The sequence below is a fragment of the Fusarium keratoplasticum genome, chromosome 7, assembly GCF_025433545.1.
Source record: "Fusarium keratoplasticum isolate Fu6.1 chromosome 7, whole genome shotgun sequence".
Lineage (NCBI taxonomy): Eukaryota > Fungi > Ascomycota > Sordariomycetes > Hypocreales > Nectriaceae > Fusarium > Fusarium keratoplasticum.
Genome location: NC_070535.1, coordinates 1076490 through 1093229, shown reverse-complemented (window position 1 = coordinate 1093229; position 16740 = coordinate 1076490). Strand labels below are relative to the sequence as shown.

The 16740-nt window shown below is 55.1% G+C and overlaps 2 protein-coding genes across 2 annotated transcripts; one reads left to right on the top strand and one right to left on the bottom strand.

Annotated features, from left to right (window-relative positions):
- Positions 1 to 267: 267 nt before the first annotated feature.
- On the top strand, positions 268 to 7725 carry NCS57_00950500 (uncharacterized protein; the record flags this gene model as incomplete). The annotated part of the gene is made up of 6 exons (XM_053059277.1): positions 268 to 535; positions 600 to 1398; positions 1459 to 2677; positions 2768 to 3254; positions 3545 to 4629; positions 4906 to 7725. The coding sequence occupies 6 exons, from the start codon at positions 268 to 270 to the stop codon at positions 7723 to 7725; spliced, it is 6678 nt and encodes a 2225-aa protein (XP_052911348.1).
- A 1159-nt stretch (positions 7726 to 8884) lies between these two features.
- Positions 8885 to 11158, bottom strand: NCS57_00950400 (uncharacterized protein; the record flags this gene model as incomplete). The annotated part of the gene is made up of 1 exon (XM_053059276.1): positions 8885 to 11158. One exon carries the CDS (start codon positions 11156 to 11158, stop codon positions 8885 to 8887), a length of 2274 nt encoding a protein of 757 aa, XP_052911347.1.
- Positions 11159 to 16740: the final 5582 nt, after the last annotated feature.

The window sequence follows — 16740 nt, the reverse complement described above, 5'->3', positions numbered from 1 at the left end:
CGGGGGCAGCAGGCCAAGCGCCAGATGGCGTTAGCGAAGTGGGGGCGCCACGGATAAATATTCGGGGCGCTTCGGCTGTCAGCCAAACCCCGCTTACCGGGCATGGCTGCTGTGGAATGGCGGATAAAACCGAGTAGGAATTGAACCTGAACTTGAACCTGACGCAGCCGACCGTTAAGCAGTACAGGGCTGAAGGCCAAAATCTCGCATCAACTGAGGCTATCAGCGAGACGTCGACCCGGCCAATCACCCCTTGTCCGTCCAAACATGGACTCGGGTTCGAAAAAGCCCTCGCACAGCATCTCGAATGCTTCACAGACATGTTTGAATCTATTTCAGTCATGTCGCTCGCAAAACCCAGACGCCTTCGCTGAGCTCGAAGCGGCAGAGCGCCGGTTTCGGGCTTGGACGAACAACTTGAAGGTGTTCAGCCAGGGTGCCAGCCTAGATACGCAGCTGCGTGCAGAGAGATATGGCCAGATCCGGCAAATGGTCATGCTTCTTCTGAACGTTTTGAACGAGAACCTATCTCTCGGTATGCAACTCGTTGTAACCGCAGCCTCTTGCCCTAGTCTCGGCTGACCTCGACCTGTGTATAGCACTCAAATTTGTCTCTCCAGGTCAAATAAAGCCCTCTGATCAACCACTTCTTGAAGTCCCTCTGTTCGGCATCGATGGGTCTTTAAAACGCTTGGAGAAGGTCGCCGCCGTCATCCTTCAAGCGACGCAAGGCAGCTTGATCAAGAGAACCATCGTCTTCGCAGAGAAGCATGACGACTTCCAAAAGCTCTCCAGGACATTTTCCATGGTCATCCTCTCGCGATACCGTGGACTAGGACCGAAGGATAGACCGGAGAATATGCCTCTGGAAATATCAGAAGACCTCATCCCTACCAAGGACAAACTTTTGGCGCCACGTCCGGATGGCTTGTTTCTTGCTCTCGTGAAGACTTCTATTGTCAGACACTTTAGGATATTGTATGAGCGCGACAGAAGAGACAGAGAGAACAGGGGATTAGCAGCGCCAGCTATGGAAACGCCAACACCGCAAGTTTCCAATCCAGCAGAGGGCGATACTATTCCGAGACAGTTCAACCTCTCTCAGTCGAATAAATTGGCATCCGGTGAGGCAAACCAGACCGCCGAACGAGGCGATGAGGCACAATCTGAGAAACAGCCGACAGTGTTGTCGATTGATGTGGATGGTTTCAATACAGGTATTGCTAGGACCGACTCTGGCAGTACCAGTGCTCACGGGAAATCCGCTTCCCCCGTCTCTGAGACTGGCGTGGCGTCATATCCTAGGGCACCCAAGATTCCTGACGGGCAGAAAGAAGGCACCTGTCCAATATGCAAGCAGGTGTTGCCTGCAGAAGAGTTGAAGGGCGCCAACTGGATGTGAGTCCCTACCCAGCAGAGATCAACGGTGAGGAATTGGATTCACGCTGACTCCAACAGAATCCACGCTACCAAGGATATCAAGCCTTATGTCTGCATATTCGGGGACTGCATGTCGAATATCCAGTTCTTCGAGCGCCGCAGACATTGGATCAACCATATGCACAAGGTTCACACGCCTCTTTGGATTCGGTACCTGCACAATCCATTGAGGTGGAACTGCTCGCTATGTCATTCGGCCTCTGCCGCGGTTTTCATCTCAAAAGAAGAGACGGAAGCGAGTTTCATCGAGCATCTTCAGCAGTCACACCCTCACACTGAAAACAGGGAATGGCAACACTTGGTCAGTAGTAGTATGGTGCCTCAGCCTCGGTCGTCAGAATATTGCCCAATTTGTGGAACTCTTCACCAACCACGGGCTATCCCACAACCTGAGCATCAATCAGAGGTCACGAAGGGGAATACCAGAGCTGGAACTCAAGGCTCAGGGGCCTGGGCAACCAAGGACGCTTCTAAATCTCAGCGTAAGCCTAAAGTTGGGTTTGCTACTCTGGAAGCATCGGATGGTGAAGATAGAAAGCGCTCAGCGGAGAATTCATCGCCAAAACCGTCAACCTGGCGCTCGACCCGAGCAACGGATGACCACGGAGTCGAAAACTGCATTGCCGAGCATCTTAGAGCACTAGCTCTCAATTTTTCAACCCGTCTTATTGATGATGGCCAACGGGATTCCGATGTACCATCAGGTCGAAGTTCAGACAGTGACTGGTTCGAACTCGAAGATCTGCCAGAAGTAAGCTCCGAAGATGAGTCGCCAAGGCTTCCCTCAGGTAAATGCGACGAAATAGACAGGTTCCCCATTCCGGACAAGGAGAAAGTCGAAATGAAGAAATGCATCGCCAAAAATCTCCAAGACCTTCGCATGAAATCCGACGAGCAAATTAACTGGAACTTCAGCTGGCTCGACGGTTATCGAGTTATTGAGCCTAACATCTCCGATGAAGAGCGGGAAAGATCGTTCCCAGACGACTGCCGTCGGGGAAACGATATTATTTGGAGTGGAATGGACCCTAAGTGTGTTCCAGCATATGTTGCGTGTCTCTTCATGATCGTCGAACTTTGCAGGAGGGTGCTCTTGAGCAGCGAGATGGAGGGAAACGATAACAAGTCGAGTGTTCAGGAATGCCTGAATCATGCAGAAGCTTTCTCGAAAGTTCGGCAAGCCATCTTTAGTAACCTAGATCCTGAGGACAAAGTCCAGAAAAGTCGTTTTGTCTCGGTGGGTAATTATCTTCTCGAACAGTCCCTCTTTCATTCGACCACTATTTCCCACTCTGATACGCTTCTGCTAATTAACCGGGGTCGACAGGCTGTTGAGCAAGGCGCCAAGGATGCGGAAGACATCCGAGCGCAATTATCGTCTACATCTGGAGCGTCTACGATGCCTGATACCGTCAGAGCAGCCATTACCAAGAAGCTATTGGAGACTGAGAGAAGGCTATATTTCCACCTAGGCCTAGCCGATGTGGATGGCTGTATCAATGACATCCTGAAGGTTGACACGACTGTAGTGTTTGATACCTATCTGGGCGATCCCCGCCAGCATGCGATCGAAGACGTCTTAGCCGCCATTAGAAGTGGAAATTTCGAGCTTCAAGAAGTCGTCGCAGCGCATATCGACACGTTGGTCAAAATTTCGCCCAGCGGCGCTGGGCACGTCATGGACATGGCCCGACTATCGCCTCGGGACAAGAGCAAAGTTGCTGAGTTGGCCCAGAAAATGATGAACACTGCCTCGGAACAGCAGCAGCAGCAACAAGGGATGACTCAGAACCCTAACAAGCCTATGTATTTTGGTAAGAACGGGCGTTTTCGACAGTATGCAGATTCTCAAACTCACTATATCGTCCAGGCACAAAGGAACAATTCGAGCCGTTACAAGAATGCTTACGATCGCTGGCTTTTCCAGAAATGAATAGTCGGTCCTATGATATCGATGCTGCTGCTAAGGGAACGTGCGAGTGGTTGCGTCGACACAAAACGTACACGAGATGGGCCTCTTGTGATCGAGGCCTGCTTTGGATCAAAGGGAAGCCTGGTTCTGGGAAATCGACGTTGCTGCGATATATTCTAAACCATGTCGTAGCAATACCCAACACCGGAGAGGGTGCCTTGATCCTCTCATTCTTCTTCCACGGTCATGGCACTGAACTCCAAAAGACGCCGTTAGGCCTCTTCCGGTCGCTCCTTCACCAACTCCTCCGCCAGGCCTCTGAGGCACTGGAAGACAAAAACCTTGTGGCCACTTTCCAACAACGGTGCGAAACTGTTGGCAAGCCGGGCGAAGAGTGGCAGTGGCATCCGAGCGAGCTGCCACGACTCCTCGAATCATCGCTTCTAAAAGTCTTAGAGACTCATTCAGTCTGGTTATTCGTCGACGCGTTAGACGAATGTGGCAAAGAGAACGCGGTGAAGCTAGTCAAGATCTTCAAGTCCTTGCTCCAGGGGCTCCCGTCCAATGACTTAAAAGAGTTTCGCATCTGCTTCACTTGTCGTCATTACCCTATTCTGGACCTAGGTGGCGTATTCGAAGTATGCTTAGAGGATGAGAGCCGGAAGGATATCGCGACGTTCGTGCAACACGAGCTTTCTTCGTTCCGTGAACGAATATCCACGATTCCGGATTTGATCACGGAACGCGCCGACGGCGTTTTCTTATGGGCGATGCTTGTGGTGAAGAGAGTTCTGGATCTTGAGCTAGAGGGTGCAGGATTGAAGCAAATTGAGGCCGTCATCCTTTCGGTCCCCCAAGAGCTCGATGCCTTATACCGCGAACTCATCCAAAGCATGAGTCCGGACTCGCTGAAACTCATCCAGTGGATCTGCTTTGCCACGCGGCCTTTGTCACTGGATGAATTGCGATGGGCTATGCTTATCGACGCCGATTGCCTATACCGGTCATTGCGCGAATGCCAGAGCGCAGGGGACTACCCATCCGACGACGACGGGATGAAGAGGCGAGTCCAGACGCTGAGCTGCGGTCTTGCCGAGGTCACATCGGATGCGAAGGTTATCCAGTTCATCCACCAGTCCGTCAAGGACTTTTTCGTCGAGAAGGGCCTATCGGCTCTGGACGAGTCGGCCAAAACCGACTCTGTAGTCGGAATCGCACACCATCGGCTTTCCAGGACCTGTATACGCTACTTGGCGATGGAGGAGATCGGTCGGTCGGTAAGTCAGGAGCGTTACCACTTGACATCTGAGTTTCCTTTCCTGCATTACGCCACGACCTCGTGGGTGGCGCACACGAAGCAAAGTGATGCTAGAAGTATCTCTCAAGAGGATCTTCTGGAACATGTCACAGGGCCTAACATTCTTATGGAACGATGGGTGCGTATTTACAGGATATTGGAGAAATATTCTGGTGACTGTCCGCCAGAAGGGACCAGTCTGGTACACGTCTTATCGAGATATGGAGTGACGGGGTTATTACGGGCTATTTTGCAGAGAACAGAGCGAGCTGGCATTGATATCGACTGCAAAAATACCGATGGCCAGACGCCGCTGTCGCAGGCTGCCTTGGGCGGGTACGAGACTGTCGTGCGGCTGCTCATCAACCATGGCGCCGCCGTCAAGGAGCCAGACAAGGAGGGCCGGACGGCACTATGGTGGGCCACTTGGGGAGGGCATGAGGCCGTTGTGCAGCTGCTCGTCGACCAGGGCGCCGACGTCAAGGAGCCAGACAAGGACAGACGGACGCCGCTTTTACAGGCCGCTTGGGCCGGGAATGAGGCTGTTGTGCGGCTGCTCCTGGAGAAGGGCGGCGCTATCGATGCACCGGACAAGGAAGGACGGACGCCGCTTTTGCAGGCCGCATGGAAAGGGCATGAGTCCATCGTGCGGCTGCTCCTAGAGAAGGGCGCCGCCATCGATGCACCGGACAAGGAACGACGGACGCCGCTTTCGCAGGCCGCTTGGGCCGGGAATGAGGCCGTCGTGCGGCTGCTCCTCGGCGGGGGAGCCCATACCGAGACGGCGGACAAGCGGGGCCGGACGCCGCTATCGTGGGCCGCCGAGAACGGGCATGAGGCCGTCGTGAGGCTGCTCCTAGAGAAGGGCGCCGCCATCGATGTACCGGATAAGGAAGGACGGACGCCGCTTTCGCAGGCCGCTTGGGCCGGGAATGAGGCCGTCGTGCGGCTACTCCTAGAGAAGGGCGCCGCCATCGATGCACCGGACAAGGAAGGACGGACGCCGCTTTCGCAGGCCGCTTGGGCCGGGCATGAGGCCGTCGTGCGGCTACTCCTGGAGAAAGACGCCGCCATTAATACACCAGACAAGAACAGACGGACGCCGCTTTCGCAGGCCGCTTGGGCCGGGCATGAGGCCGTCGTGCGACTGCTCCTAGAGAAGGGCGCCGCCATCGATGCACCGGATAAGAACAGACGGACGCCGCTTTCGCAGGCCGCTTGGGCCGGGAATGAGGCCGTCGTGCGGCTACTCCTGGAGAAAGACGCCGCCATTGATATACCGGATAAGGAAGGACGGACGCCGCTTTCGCAGGCCGCTTGGGCCGGGAATGAGGCCGTCGTGCGGCTACTCCTGGAGAATGACGCCGCCATTGATGCACTGGATAAGGAAGGACGGACACCGCTTTTGCAGGCCGCTTGGGCCGGGCATGAGGCCGTCGTGCGGCTACTCCTGGAGAAAGACGCCGCTATCGATGCACCGGATAAGGAAGGACGGACACCGCTTTTGCAGGCCACTGGGGCCGGGCATGAGGCCGTCGTGCGGCTACTCCTGGAGAAAGACGCCGCTATCGATGCACCGGACAAGGAAGGACGGACACCGCTTTTGCAGGCCACTGGGGCCGGGAATGAGGCCGTCGTGCGACTGCTCCTGGAGAAAGACGCCGCTATCGATGCACCGGACAAGGAAGGACAGATGCCGCTTTCGCAGGCCACATGGAGAGGGCATGAGTCCGTCGTGAGGCTGCTCCTAGAGAAGGGCGCCGACGTCAAGGAGTCAGACAAAGAGGGACGGACGCCGCTTTTGCAAGCCGCATGGAAAGGGCATGAGGCCGTCGTGCGGCTACTCCTAGAGAAGGGCGCCGCCATCGATGCACCGGATAAGGAAGGACGGACGCCGCTTTCGCAGGCCGCTGGGGCCGGGAATGAGGCCGTCGTGCGACTGCTCCTCGGCGGGGGAGCCCACACCGAGACGGCGGACAAGCGGGGCCGGACGCCGCTATCGTGGGCCGCCGAGAACGGGCATGAGGCCGTCGTGAGGCTGCTCCTAGAGAAGGGCGCCGCTATCGATGCACCAGACAAAGAGGGACGGACGCCGCTTTCGCAGGCCGCTGGGGCCGGGAATGAGGCCGTCGTGAGGCTGCTCCTAGAGAAAGACGCCGCCATCGATGCACCGGACAAGAACAGACGGACGCCGCTTTCGCAGGCCGCTGGGGCCGGGCATGAGGCCGTCGTGAGGCTGCTCCTGGAGAAAGACGCCGCTATCGATGCACCGGATAAGGAACGACGGACGCCGCTTTTGCAGGCCGCTTGGGCCGGGAATGAGGCCGTCGTGCGGCTACTCCTGGAGAAAGACGCCGCCATTAATACACCAGACAAGAACAGACGGACGCCGCTTTCGCAGGCCGCTTGGGCCGGGAATGAGGCCGTCGTGCGGCTACTCCTGGAGAAGGGCGCCGCCATCGATGCACCGGAAAAGGAAGGACGGACGCCGCTTTCGCGGGCCGCTTGGGCCGGGCATGAGGCCGTCGTGAGGCTGCTCCTGGAGAAAGACGCCGCTATCGATGCACCGGATAAGGAAGGACGGACACCGCTTTCGCAGGCCGCTTGGGCCGGGCATGAGGCCGTCGTGCGACTGCTCCTAGAGAAGGGCGCCGCCATCGATGCACCGGACAAGAACAGACGGACGCCGCTTTCGCAGGCCGCTTGGGCCGGGAATGAGGCCGTCGTGCGGCTACTCCTGGAGAATGACGCCGCCATTGATGCACTGGATAAGGAAGGACGGACACCGCTTTTGCAGGCCGCTTGGGCCGGGCATGAGGCCGTCGTGCGACTGCTCCTAGAGAAGGGCGCCGCCATCGATGCACCGGACAAGAACAGACGGACGCCGCTTTCGCAGGCCGCTAGGGCCGGGCATGAGTCCATCGTGCGGCTGCTCCTCGGCGGGGGAGCCCACACCGAGACGGCAGACAAGCGGGGCCGGACGCCGCTGTCGTGGGCCGTCGAGAACGGGAATGAGTCCGTCGTGCGACTGCTGCAAGTCGATGCTGCTCAACCTTCGTCGACTCCGTTGTCTTGACCTTCACTCCACCCCACCCCCGCTTCTATGCCTCGTTTACATATCCTAGAATATCTAGCTAGTGAGCCTACTGGAAACTGCTGGAGTAATGATCATTTTGAACGTTGGAAATATTGATCAATAATTCAAGTCGATTAGTTTGTCTTAGTGTTAGTCCCATTCTGCTATTGACATATGCAGTTACATAGCGTCACGATCGGTGACACCCATATACTTCTAAAAGAGCTCGGCTTTAAATTGCGGACGAGTAGCTTCCATATTCTCAGTCCTCTTCTTCTCAACACCTCGGTACCAGCGCTCGCCTTTTCCCCGACCTCACAGGTGAGCCCATTTTTCTCCCATTCTGTCCGATCCCGTCCAAACCTAATCTAGCATAGGGGCAATCATTCTGGCAGAATGGCTTACGCTAACCTTGACCTAGGCCCACTTCGTTGGATTCTGTCGCAGGGTAGGCATGATCTTCACGGCCTCATGAAGCCGTATGCTTTAAGTAACTCTGCGGGACGGAACACCCCGCACAAGAGACAACTTCAGACAACAATCAATCAACACACTGCTGCTGCCCATTATCGTTTACCTGACCCTTGATCCTTTTAGCACGCTTAGTGCGACAGATTCTTCTAGTGCGCCATATAGCCACACGGACACGAGCGCGTGTGACGGTACATCTTGCTGAGGCGGCTTAAACGAAGCCCTCCGTCGATGAATCGTGTGTGGCCTGGGGCATATGGGCTCCGTGCGGAGCTACCTGACGCTCTAGTCGTACAGAATCTCCTACGAGACGGCGCAGAAATTAACGCAAGGGGCTTAAATGGGGTAACATCGATGTATTATGCTGCAATGAATGACCATCCTCCAGTGGTGTGATCGTTGATTGAAACTACGACTGGTGTCTCAACTGGAAGCAAATGACCAAGCGTTGTATATCGCAAGCAGGCTCTAGGGAACAGACCAAGGAAGAGATGATGACCTGTCTTTGCTGGGATAAGTCAGAGAACGACCGTCTTGACGCTTAGGTCGTCTAGCTATTTGGCCTGGATGTGGCTGGGTAAATCTTAGCCAATGCTTCTTAGGCTCACATTGAAAGAATTCTATTTGATGGTTTGGGTCTAGTCTCAGGAGCCAGTGCAAAGAAAGGAGAATAAAAATACAGCAATGTCTACTGAACCAACTGTAGGCGACCCCGTTTCCGGTTGTAGTTCCCATGATCTCCTTGCCGTTTCCTCTTTCTCCCGGACACCCTGGAAAGCTGTTTGTGTCTGGGGCGTGGAAGAAGGGCGGCGTGGTCGAAGTCGATCAGCATGACGCGTCCGAGCTCGTCGTTCCAGAGCCGGTTAGCGTTGCGCTCGTCGCCGTGGTCGACGCCCTCGTCCCAGAGGTCCTGTGAGGAACGCCGCACTTCCGCCAGCAGGTCTGCAGCGCCAGCACTCGCGGTGACCGTGTCAACCGTCTCCCCACCCCACGACATCAGCATCATAAGAAAGATCCTAGCCCCGCCAGGGAGAATGTAACCCCAGTCGAGCCGCACGAGTCCAAAGTGCACTGGTACTACCTCGCCTTGGAGCTTGTCGAGCCGCGTGTAGATACGGCTCTCGTGCTCCAAGAGGCCGGAGTGGCCAGGTAGACTTCCCTTGCCAACAAAGGTGTACCCGTACGGCGCCAGCTCCAGCTTGAAGAGCACGCCCGTCGCCCCTATCTTGCCCCAGCCGTCCAGCGCCTCGCAATTTCGATACGGATTCTGACGGAGCTGCTCATTCACTAGGCGGGTAAACTCATTGGCGTCGATGGCGTGCCGGCTGCCACCTTCGGCGGTACGATGGGCGAGCACGTTGGGGCAATTGTCGTCGAGATTTTGACCTCTTTTGAGACCCAGCAGGCAGGCCTGCGTGCAGTATTGCCTCGTAGGTGCCGACTCGGACATCTCGGCTTCCTCTTCCTCCTCGTCTCCCCCCCAGTTTTCGGAGCTGCTGCTCCAAGGGCGATTTTTCCGTTTGTTGGCGTCTGTCCCTGCTCGAGGTCGGGACAGATCACCGTCTGGCCCGTCATCGTCTTCGTCCTCCTTACGAAAGCCCACCGCGGCCCTGCAGGGTGACCTTGACCGCAATGCGACCTGTCGGCCGGCTGGAACCGCGCGAGACATGAACTCAGAGTCGTCCGTTGCTTGTGATGACGACACCGAGGGCGAGTCCGTATCCTCTGCCCCTACAAGACGTGCCGCACCGTCGTATGGCTCACTCCATTTTTTCAGCGTTGCCTTAGCCTTCTGCGACGCGGCATCGAGTGAAGCTCCCCTGGGAGCTTTGGATCGGAGGCTTAACAAGCAGAAGCTAGCTAGCTGAGCCACTGCCGTATAGAGCGCCTTGTCGTCGGTCCAATCGCCGTCTGATGATTCGCCCACGTCCTCGTCCGGGACGCACGGATGACAATATAGCGTCTGCGGGTCGGATCGGTCGATGTGAAGGAACACCAGGGATTTGCCAGCAGGAATGTAGCCATATGCAACCCCATATCGCACCATGTAGTCGAAGACCTGTGTCAGCGCCATGGCAATCTGCTCTTCCGCCTTCTCCTGCTCCCGTAGCTCGGCACCGCTCCGCGATCTACTGCTGTTGGCCCGCCCTATGACCTCCATAAACAGCTTCTCATTCGCGACTGCCGGCTTCAGATACTCCGACGCAACTTTGTGAGCTGCCTTGTAGTCGTAGACAAACGCGAGGCTCTCGTCTCCGCCCAGGCGTGTACGGACGCCAGCTCCATCAGGTTTCGTCGGTGGGGGTTTAACTCTCTGCTCAGACGCCACTCTTTTGTTCGGCCCGGTCTGGCGCCGTCGCTCGTGTCTTCCTTCGCTTGGCTCCTCCTCCCTGGCCGGATCGCCATCGCTTTGTTGGGTGAAATCCCGGATGTTGTTGCTAAATCGTAGCTCTGTGCACTGGTATTCCTTGCGTATCTCCTCCTCCTCCCAGAGCGGTCGCAGAATTTCCCAGACAGGATCTTCCACGGCAAGCTTCTCGAAGTGATCGACGGCATTCTCGTTGCCTGCCCGTTTGCGGTGAATTGTGGCCCCCAGATCTTTGGTTGTACTTTCTTGATGGAAGAGCCGCCTGTTCCCACAGACCGTCCTGATTGCGTCAAAATGATGTTGCCGCTGGGTATTCGTGAAGCTGGTCCAGGGACGAAGCCACTTGGGATAGTATTTACCCTCGACCTTCGTAAATCCCGTTGATGACTTGGATTTGTCGGCGAGCCCAAGTTGCTTGTAGAGGCAGAAGTGGCAGTTGTACAGATATTCTTCCAGTGTTGTCTTCTGGTTCTTGCGTCGCTCGGCCTGCTCCCGTGCCCTTGCCTCCTCTTTCTCGCGTCGCTCGGCCTGCTCTCGTGCCCTTGCCTCCTCTAGCTGCTGCCGGAGCCGGAGGACCTCCTCGGGGTCGGTCATCGGTAAGGGTGGGGGATATCGGGTGTGCAGCGACTGGTCTCAGGAAGAAGAATCCAAGGATAATACTCATAGAAGCCGCCCGTCAGCTTCACGGACGCGTCCAAGCGCCTGATCACGTGATTGGTGACATAATGGTCAGGTCGCGGAAAAGCGCGGCTAAGTCCGAGACACGCCTGGATCGGATGGGCCTATTATTGGGTAGTTTAGGCGCGGCTTCAACTCCTCGCGTGGTGCTTGCACCAACTAACGTACCTGGCGAGTACCTTGAAGTGTAGAACTAGAATGTATCTCTCACACTATCGGCAGTAAAGCCGAAGTATTCGAGCTGACATGTGTTTGGTACGTGACCCAGGACCGTCATCATGGCTGGCTGCGCAGCCTACCCTCGCAGGACTGGTTGGCTGTTTTGGTTGTCAGTGACCTCGATGCTCTCGTTCTGAGCCAGACATATCAGGATACGGTACCATAAGAAATATATAATTCATCCTATCTTGTTGCTACCCAGCGTTCGACAAATCCACGATCCTGTCTTCCTTCGGGCTGTCCTTGGAGAGTCTCGGTCTTGAGGACGAGAGGCCATCCATCCCCGTCCGCGTTCAAATGGCCATCGTGCAGATAGAACCATCATCCGACGCCTCATCTGCCGGCTCCAGCACCCTGTCTGCTAGCTCGTCCGCGAGCGTGCGCTTCCCCATAGCCCTGGCAAGGTCAGAATACGTCCATGCCCATTTCCCGATCTTGAGGTCTGGGATCGCTCCGAGCTCGAACAGGAGACGGATGGTCTCCCTTGCCTGATCTTCTGGCAGCCGCAGAGCATGCACGACCGGCGTCGCTCCGTCTTTGTCTTGGACATCGACATCGACTCCATAGCACTTGACGAAGATCTCGATCTCATTCCTCAGTCCACGTCTCGCCGCGGCGTGAAGACCGTTGATGAGAAGTCCGCAGCCTGGTCGAGCTCCCCCCTTGATAAGCTGCTTAGCCACGTGAAAGTTCTCACTGTATAGGGCGAGCGAGAGAGCGGAGGCGTCTTGATGCTCGTCGTTGACGTTGCAAGTCTTCAACAGCTTCAGCAGAAAAGCGACGACGTCTTGCTTCCCGCGGGCAGCAGCATCATGCATCGGAGTGACGTTGAGACGTGTCTCATGCTGAGGCAGGTAGAGTATCTTGCTTCCGAAGGACTGGAAGTCCTCGAGGGGTAAGAGGCTGAAGGGAAGGGTCTTTTTCTCGACCACGTTGCTGTAGCGTTTGTAATCGTCAATGGAAGCCTGGATTGAGTCGACAACGAACTCGGCCTGTCCACGGCCCACGTAGGGGAGGAAGCGTTGGATCGAAAACATTGTGGTGAGTGATGAGTTCGTCTTGAGTGTGGTGGAAGATGGAGGGTTGTTAATGACGAGGGAGAAGTAGGGAGAAGTAAGGGTGGAACTCACGGGGCAGAAGACCCCCTTATATATTCAACGTCCCGCAGATCAATCACATGGGGTCATCCATAGAACGCCTTGCCGATGGATGCGCCGCCACCGAGTAGCTTCGAGCAAGTTCCCCGTCGAATTGTAAAAAGGGGGCCGATCCGGGACTCTGTAGGGGCCGCGGGGCCATCATCTGAGACCAGTTCACCGGTCCAATACGCATCGACATACGAGGCACAGGACGCCGACACAAACTGTAAGAGGGACATTCGGAGGTCAAGCTTGTCTAAACGAGACCACATCAGGGCCGACAACTCGGTCCAAAGGATGAGACCGTTGAGCCAACGGCCAGTGAGCAGGCTATCATGCGGGTGGAAGAAAACGAGACCGGTCACAAAATGCCTTGCCGCTGCCACTTGACATGGCCCAGGGATGAAGTGATTGGGTAGAGATAGTGGCATTGAGACTACCAACGGGGTCGGTTGCGTAAGAAAGAGGCTCCTGGATCACATGGCGTTGCTTGATACGACATCAAGGTGAAGCGATTGGGTCCGGATGAAGGCATCAAGGCCAACGGACAGGCTGGCCAGTCTCAGGGCTACATGCTTGATCTGTAAAAAGACACGACAGAGCCACAAGATGCCTTGCCGGCGCTACTCGAGACGGCTAACCTGCAGATGGGGGCTCGGACGGGAGCGACGGCCTCCAGCCGTCCATGAGACCAGGTCTGTGGAAGAAGCCCAATGGAGACAGACAACTAGATCGGCTGGTACTGGGCAACCTTGTTTTTCCCGCCTTGTTTCTGAACTTCAACTTGGAGCATAAAAAAAACGTGCTGCTGTCCCGGGGATTTCTGTGTAAGTCACTGTTGGCTTGCCATCGGCAGTCTTCAACATGGCATCCACCCCCTACACGTTGCAGCATGATCCGGATTGGTGGACGTGATCGATGGTTTTATCCGAGTCGGCATGGATGTGAACTCCCATGGCGCAGATGGACTGATACCTACTGTGTTTGCACTCTACCTGCCGAAGGAACAAGCTACTAAAACTATGTCTCATCTCTTAAGAAAGGGGTAGATGTGAATCCCCAGTTCGGGCCTAACAGCTCTTGGGGGTGGAGCGGCCTTCCTTGGGCAATGAAAAGCCAGGGCTCGCATCTTGGCTCAAGGCAAGGGTTGACTCGATTCATTTGATCCTGATTGTATCGACACTGTTGGCGAGAGGCTTACAATACGTTATATTGGTAATCTACCTGCAGTTACTGCAGTTCCTAGGCCTATTCATCACTCAGATGCTTCCACATCGCTTACAGTCAGGTCGACAAAGACGGCGCCCTCGGGGATGAGCATACTGTCCCTTCCAATTGGATCTACCTTCCCACTCCTTCTCACTTCCCTCCCCCTCTTCTGAACTGCCCTCCTCCTTCGCCTCCTCAAACGTCCCACATCTACTTCCGTACACGAGGTTCGATGGCCTCGCAGGATGCAGTTAGAGCAGGCGCTGTTGGGTCGCAAGGAAAAACATGCCCGATAGAGAGAGCTAGGCTCTGCGCACTGATTACAGCCCCTCCAGAGACTCGTTTTCTCGCCCATGATGCAGCAGGCCATGGCCTCTCTCGCTGCTGTCTCTCCATCGTAAATGCGTTGGCAGATCGGGTACACCTTGGAAGAAGGGCCCCCCATGACCGTCTCCCATGGTCTCTTGGTGTCGTCTGTCGAATTCTTTAGGAGTACTTGAATCTCAACCCGATCACGACGTTCTGGCACGTTCACGCGACACTCAGGCGCAAGTTGGATGGTTCGGCTTAACTGGATGCCTTGTCAGCCATCAGGTAGCCTGCTTCAATCAAGTGTCTCACCAAAAGTCCGTGATTCGAATTGGCGAACTCGCTCAATCTGTCGTGGTGCAGCTCTTTGTCTTGGGGAAGCTCCAGTCTCACGACATGTTTTGGGCCGAGTTCCAGGACAAGAGCCCGCTAAGAGAGGTCAGTAGAGCCCTATGGATGCAGATGGTGTACTTGCCACTGCACTTGGAAGAAATTCGAACGTCATTGTTGACTGTGTGGAGATGAACGAATCCTTCCACGGGAGGATAGAAACACCGAAGGAGTGTGATGAAAAGGGGAAGTTGTGCTCTGGGAAGATGAGGGTCGGGGGCTATCCTTTATACTCCTAACTGTCGTTAGTAACACATGAAAAGTGGCCGATGATGCCTTGTCGGCGCCAATGGACACGCCATGCCTGGTCTGGAACCTGCAGTCGTGGCATCACCATCCCATGAGCCAGTCCTGCCGGACCGGCAGAACAGTTGTTGAGATAAGAGCACCCTGTTGGCGCAAAGAAAGCTGACTGCAACTCCTCGGATGCCTCCTGGCCCCCAATGAGGTCGGCTGAAATGCAGTCCATGGAACTTCGCCATGAGGCGCAGGGGACTCTCCCGGACGGCTTGACGGGAATAAGTATATAATGCCATCGTCCTCCCTCTTCCTCCCTCGTCTCTTTCTCCTTCTCTTCTATCTCATCTCTCCCACCTCATCTCCCCCGCCACCTCTTCTTATTCCTCCTCTGCTTCTTCCCTTCCAGAAACGGGCGTCGAAAGACATGTCATCGTCAGTGGCTAACGAGCAGCTGCCGCCACCTGGCGCGAGGTGCGGTCAGTGTCGTTGTGCGCTTGATTCAGGGCCAAAATACCGCACCAAACTATCCTCCTTTGTGAGCTTCCCTCGCTATCCTCGAGTTCGTCGTGCTGATATATATGACAATAGCTTCGCTGTCACCGCTGCGCATTGAGCGAATCTCTCAGGGGCAAATGCCTCTTTAGGCAGTTTTGCGACGACCTATGCCCTATATGCTTGGAGGAGAAGCCAACAATTCACTTTACCTGTGAGAATGGGGGTTCTGACCTCATCGGTCACTCTTTCTGCATCGCATGTACACTCGGGATAAGGCCGCTGGGTTACGACAACGGCATACGCATCACGGAAGTCAAGGAGTGGCTTCACTTGTGTCTCCCTGAGCTTCCCGATCGCAAACGTATCTTGTGTCCGTCGTGCAGGGGCACGATAGTATATGCTACAAAGGAGCGTGCTGTCCCTGAGGGCGGCTTCGTGATCCCTGAGGGCGCAGTCGTTGTTGATCTGACCTCGAGCGGTGACGGCAGAGGAGCATGCAGTGGCCCACAGAAAAGGAAGCGAAGCGAAAGATCGAGCACAGGAGAAAAAAGCAAACGAGTGGCGCGAGGGTCTTGAGTGATGCGATAGGAAGGCTAGTTACATAGACATGCTAAATCGTGGAATCCCTTTCGGGCTGTTTCGGTGCCGATGCATACATGTAACTCCGGTCAACTGATCCACCTTCTCACCGCTCCAGCCACCGGAGCCGGGGCTCCAAAACCGTTCCGAGGACGGCCATGCTGCCGGCCTCTTGTGGTGCTATAGGGGATCGATTCCCCTTGCTTACATAACTACAGTAGAGGCAATAGCATCTAGCAAACTCTACCACTGTGACACTGAACTAATGCAAGCAGCTAAGCTTTCAGCAAGCTCTGACGCTCATATAATTATTTCATATATTGCACGCCTATATATGTGTTCAATACTATAGCATTACAATCGTTCCCCAAAGAGACTGAAGAGGCTTAAAAGACTGAAGAGATTGAAGAGACGAAAGAGACGAAAGAGACTAAAGAGACTAAAGAGACTAAAGAGACTAAAGAGACTAAAGAGACTAAAGAGACTAAAGAGACTGAAGAGACTAAACCCTAAGAGACTGAAGAGACTAAACCCTAAGAGACTGATGAAAGTTGAAGGGCCTGATAGGGTTGAAGGGGCTTTATAGCCTTATCTTCCTAAGGCATATTATTTCTAATCTTCCATGCCTCCTCTTTTTTGCGGTCATCCTCCTCCTCCTTTACCTTTTTGGTTACAGGGCATACAGGGTCTTGATCTTGCTTCAACCTGACCACATTGAGATACTCGGCGACTTTTGAAGCTGGGAATTTTGCCTTGAGACGCGACAGATTGTAGAGGAGCATGCGGCCATTAGAGCCGTGCCTCTTAGCAATCAAGATGACTAGAACAGTCCTCTTCGAAGCCTTTGCTGTCTGGACAGCAACAAGAACTGGATCGAGGTCGTGAAGGTCCGTAATATCGTCGTCATCGTCAGATTCC